The sequence below is a fragment of the Buceros rhinoceros genome, unplaced genomic scaffold, assembly GCF_000710305.1.
Source record: "Buceros rhinoceros silvestris isolate BGI_N320 unplaced genomic scaffold, ASM71030v1 scaffold33080, whole genome shotgun sequence".
Lineage (NCBI taxonomy): Eukaryota > Metazoa > Chordata > Aves > Bucerotiformes > Bucerotidae > Buceros > Buceros rhinoceros.
This window is the reverse complement of record NW_010392035.1, coordinates 25,977-31,200: the sequence shown is the minus strand read 5'-3', so window position 1 is coordinate 31,200 and position 5,224 is coordinate 25,977. Positions and strand designations below refer to the sequence as shown.

General features: G+C 47.0%; 1 protein-coding gene across 1 annotated transcript in view; it reads left to right on the top strand.

Moving 5' to 3' along the window:
* Positions 1–4,929: 4,929 nt before the first annotated feature.
* LOC104500087 (mitogen-activated protein kinase 14) overlaps positions 4,930–5,224 on the top strand; it is a gene marked incomplete at its 5' end in the record, with an annotated part of 17,595 nt that continues 17,300 nt past the window's right edge. Inside the window, one exon of the mRNA XM_010143685.1 lies at positions 4,930–4,960. Within this exon, the coding sequence (XP_010141987.1) occupies positions 4,930–4,960 (31 nt within the window). The remainder of the gene's footprint in view (positions 4,961–5,224) is intronic.

The window sequence follows — 5,224 nt, the reverse complement described above, 5'->3', positions numbered from 1 at the left end:
GCGGGCGGGGGTGTGCGAGGGTGCAGGGGGGAGTCGCTGCCCGGCCACTGCCGTGGGTCTTCGCCTGGAAATCTGCCCCAGGCCGCGGGGCGAGGAGAGCGGGGCTGGCGTGTCCCTGGGGGTTCCTCTCGGCCGGCTTTTGAGCAGCAAGGAGCACTTTTCCGCCCGGTTGCAGAGCGGTGCTGCCGGGAAGCCGCAGTCCCGTCTCTGGAATGCGTCGGGGATTGCACCACATGGCAGGTGGCACTGAAACATTTTTGCAGGGGAAGATAATCATGTCCCAGCCCCCCCCGCTCCCGAATGATCTCATATAGACATATTTCTCCGTGGCTTCTTGCAGTCAGGAGGTGTGGGGTGGCGAGGGATGGAGGGTGGCGAGGCCCCCGTGGCTCCTCCGCAGAGCCGAGGGCCTGGCAGCTCTTGTCCCAGTTTCCTTCTGGACTTGAAGGATAGATTATAGTTTAAGCAATTATATTTAACTGGGATCTGCACATGGGCAGGGAGGGTAGAGGGAAGGCTACAAGGGCTGGTTTTGCATCCCTGGTTTGTAACAGCGTGTTTTCAAGTATCAGTGTTTTTTTGGCAATAGTAGATCAACAGAGGAAACCTTGTTTTATTGCTGTAGAACGACAGAATTAGTGCAGTATGTGCTGCCTGCACAAGAGAAGTCCTGTCAGAGACCTGCAGAAATGCTGAGAGCTTGGAGGAGAGAGCTTAGCTGCTAATACCTGCTTAATATGACAAAAACATAGGACAAGTTACACGTGCGAAATGCAGGACTTGCTTAATGTGTAGCTTCTCTGCTGAAGTGAGTTGGATCATTAAACGTAAATTAACACGGCTTGCCTACGTCATTCAATCTGAAAGGCGAGGTTGTATTTGACTTGGGTGTACGGCTGGAGTTCAGCAGTCGTGCAGCAGAGCTGCCTAAAAGTGTTCACAGGTTATGCTGTCCTTTTATTAAGAAATGTCTTCCGTGGAAATGTTCTGGTTTATATTCATGGTTCTTTGACTCTGTCAGAGTGTGAGCAGAATTTTCATGTGGAGGTGCGTAATATCTGTGCTGCTGCTGTGTTTGAGCAGGCACACTTGTATTTTCATTCACCTAATGTGCAGATTTATATCGTGGCTATCGTTCCTGTCGTATCACAGGGAAGGATGTGTACCGCGCTCTGCCAGTGGAGAAAAGGAGCTGGTCTGCATATGCTGCAGTTTTAAAGAAATAAAGTTCTTGGCTGTTGGAAAATTGTTGGTAAATTAAATAACACACGTTGTATTTCATAGGAGACCAGGGCTGGTCAGTTCTAGTGGCAAGATTAACCAGTGTACCTGCCGAGTTTTTGTAGAAGGAAGGGCCTGGCTGCCAGAGCGAGTGAAAACCCCTGGAATTGCCAGGGAGTTACGTAATTCCCCAAACGCGGCAGGGGATGGAGCTGCTCCTTGCCATGCCCATTGTGTTTCTAAGGTTGACCCTACCCCATCTCCCCCGTTCCTCTGCTGTTTCCCCCTGCCCACCATCTCCACTGTCTGTGTAATCCTTCCAAAGTTCGTTTTCACAACCAATAACTAAGGAGTTTTGCATCATGAATTTCCTGTTTTGCTGTGTCAAAACTTTCAAGGATTGTGCAACCCCGTCCAGGCCAGATGAAACAATTTTGTATTGGGAGCTATTTCAGACATGTGGCATGTGAGCCTTAGTGCGGTCCCCGTTAACGGTTTTCTGTATGTTCTTCTGAAAATATGTTTCAGAACAGATGTAGTTCAGAAAGATGTGGAATATGTCAAAATAAAAAAAAAAGTCAGCCAACAGCCCCCCCAGCATATATCTGTCATTTTATGAAGCTGCAACGGTGATGCACAGCATCCAGGATCTTCCTGCAATGGCTTGTCCCCCTCTCTGTCCCTTCAGAGGTTTTTCTCCCCAGTGAAATGTTTCCTGGTTTCATGGAGTTGGGATAGCAAACGGGGGGTTTTAACCACTCTTAAACCAAACGGTTAAATACACCTCCAAGCGTGTCTATTGCACGGTTCTGTTAAATGTAATCAAATGCTCTGTTGTTTTAGTCAAGATGAGGCATTTAAAAATGAGGGATTTCTAGAAAGTGAGGAGAAAAATTAATAAAAAAAAAAACGGGCTAAGGCAGCAGGTGAGTCATTTGGACTCTGGAGCTGGCTGCTGTAGGCTGCTTTAGATGGCTAACATGAGTATGACTCGATCACCCTCAGTGAGAACCTGCTTTTTTTTTGTAGTCCATGGATGGAGAGAGGGGCATTTTCTGCAGCAGCCTGAGGGACGTGCGTAACGTTGAGAGCAAATATTCCAGGGCTTTCCAAAATACCGTGTGCAGGGTTGGGAGAAGGAGGTTCAAATGGCCAACTTGGGGATTTTTCAGGGTCTGTGTTTTGAAAAGTGGAATCATGTGGAGATGCAAGTAGGGATTCGGTTTCAAGACTTCGAGAAGCTTCGCTAAGTGTCCTCAGATGGATAGTTGCTAAGTCATGTAACCATTGCTGTGACATCTGTTGTGTGAAATGCTCTTTCTTCTATTCCTGCAACGGTTTATATATTCGTAAAACAGTCTTTTGCATGAAAAGGGTTTTGTAACCAGGTCCTCACCAAAACTCATGTGAGTTCCTGAGGTATCAGACTTACAGTACTTCCTGCGAGGAGGAGAGGGGCTGAGAATGCAGTGAATGGCAGTGGGAAGTCGCTGAACGGAGCTGGGACGGATGGGGACTCCCAGCTGAGCTGGAGGGTGTTTCATGTCTCGTGTGCGCTGGAGGGAAGCTCAGCAAATGGCATGAGTTCAGCCTGCTCTGAGCTGAGCACAGCTGAGTCCTGACGGCTTTCGCCATCGGTGTACAGGGTGTGTGAAGGCAGACTTGTGTACTCCTGGGACTCCGCTTCATCGTGGTGGTCTTTGCAGTGGTTCTTTCTGTGTTTATTGATATGCCTGTAAAAGAAGAGGCGTTTCATGCAGGTTTAATTCCTGTATGGCCAAAGCGTGGCAAGTGCATCCAAAGCACGTGTGCCCCTGGAGGGACGCGTGAAGTGCCTGCTTCTCCAGTGAGGTGTGGTAGGTGTATGAGGAGTGATATGAAAAGCGCTATAAAAGCGTGTGGGATGAAGCAGCCGCCCAGGTAGGATCAGCAGAGCAGAGGCGAGGAAGGGGGACAGGGCAGGAGATGGGCACGTGCAGGAGGACCGTGAGAGGAGCTCTGAAAGCGAAGCCAGGTGGTTCGAACTTCATGTATGAAGAGATGAAATCAGTGTGAGTCTATACCAGGAGGTTTTTACTGCAGCTTTCTCGGTAGCAGAGGAGGTTTACAGCTTTTGGCAGTGCTCTGGGGGTGACTGGCTGAATGCGTGTGCCTGGTGTCAGGGACCCAGAACTGTCTGTATAAGGGCTGCACAAATCAACTCCCGAGGTGCCGCTCGAGACAGGGTGAGCTCGGGCGTTTGTGTAGGCGCCAGTGAGGAGCAGCAGCACACGGTTCAGCCAAGCAGCCTTTGCACAGCAAATAACATTCCCGGTATCTACTGTTGAAATAAACTGCACTCTTAGGTAATTTTGTATGTGCTTCAGTTCCTCAGACTGCTTCAGATGTTCCTTCTGAGAAGAGAGAAGGTGAATCCCTGGATAGGTTCTCTGAAATAATTGTTTTGTTTGAGCTCTTATGTTCAGGGATAGCTCAGAATTGTGGATTTAGCTCACCTAGGGTGGAGGGGGGGTGCAGTTCCTGTGCTGTAGTGCGATACTATAAGAGGTTAAAAACGTGGAAGCTGTGATAAATTCTGAATTTGTGCTGATCTTGTTTGAAAAAGGATTTAGAACTGTGGATCATGCAATTTTTTTCCCAATTGCGCTTTTTCAGTTGAAATACGATCGGTGTCATGCAGCTGGTTTAAGTCTGTGTGGAAAAGCAGCTGAGTGTTCTGTAAAACCTTCCCAGCGTGGCAGCAGCTGCGTAGCACTGTGTTCTGAACTCGTGAAGACCGTGAGGCAGTTACCTGTATTGGAAGAAAATCACTCTGCCTGCCTGTATCTGGAGGGAAATAGTCTTTAGGCCTCAAATATGACCAAACTTAAAATTATTCTGGCTTCCAGAGAAACTCTGGATTGCAAACGTGCAGTGATACCATGTTTTCTTTCCTGGTCTCATGCACAGTGTCACCATGCTGGTTACACGGTTTCTCAGCTCTGATTGCAATTGTCCTTGAGGTTGTATGTCTGCTACACCAGAGTGATGGCACAACCCCAAAAATGTGATTAAAAAGAAAGTGAAATTGAGTTTCCTTTGGGCTCTGAAATACGTTGTGTCTGGTGGCTCTGAAATCTTCTTTAAAGAGACTCTTGTGGAAACCAAGAGAGAAATGTGGCTGTGAAGGTGCTTGATGTGCAGGGAATCTCCTGCTTTCCAGGATGAAAGAGATGCTGGTACCTACTGCCTTTCATACTCCAAATGTTTGAAAGCTGGTGAAGATGGTGACTAATTCACAGCAGTGTGTGTTGAATTGGGACTAATCTTATTTCTACTCTAAGTCCTGGAAAACACCTTGAGTATCATTAAAATATTGTCATGGAATTACAGCCTGAATTAGGCATGTTGGTGTATTGCAGACTGATGTATGTGAAGCTTAAAAAAGTGGAATTCTGTGTTTCATGAAGCGTCCCAGCTTAAATATCAGTGTTCTGTAGGAGTTGTGTTCCAGGTGGGGGTCTGTCCTAGGACTCCTTTTGAACTCCCGGTCTGTAAAACCGCTTCACTCCTTACATTTATAACCATGTAGCTCCCTTTTCACTTGGTGTTTATGGGGGACTCACTTGTAAATGGAATCAGGAGTTTGCCCTGAAGCCAAGTGCAGCAGGAAAATAAACAAATACTGTCCTTCTGTGGCTTTCTCTGTTCCACGCTCTCCCCTTTTAGATAAGAACATCAAAGAGGAGAAGAAAGAGAAGTAATGTGGTTCGCTAAATACCTGCGTTTCTTTGGTTCCTCGCACTTTATCCCTAAACTCTGGAGGATTTTATGCAACGGGTCAGAAGTTTGACATAGTCTTTCTTGTGTTTAAATTTATGGTTGTTTCAAAAGTATCAGGCTTTTGCCTTTTATCAGTAGGTTGTAATAGGACTCACTTCAAAAGGTGATTTTACGGGACAGAATATCATCTCTCTATGTATGAAGTTACCAAACAGGAAGGAGTTAGTCTTCATGGGTTCTA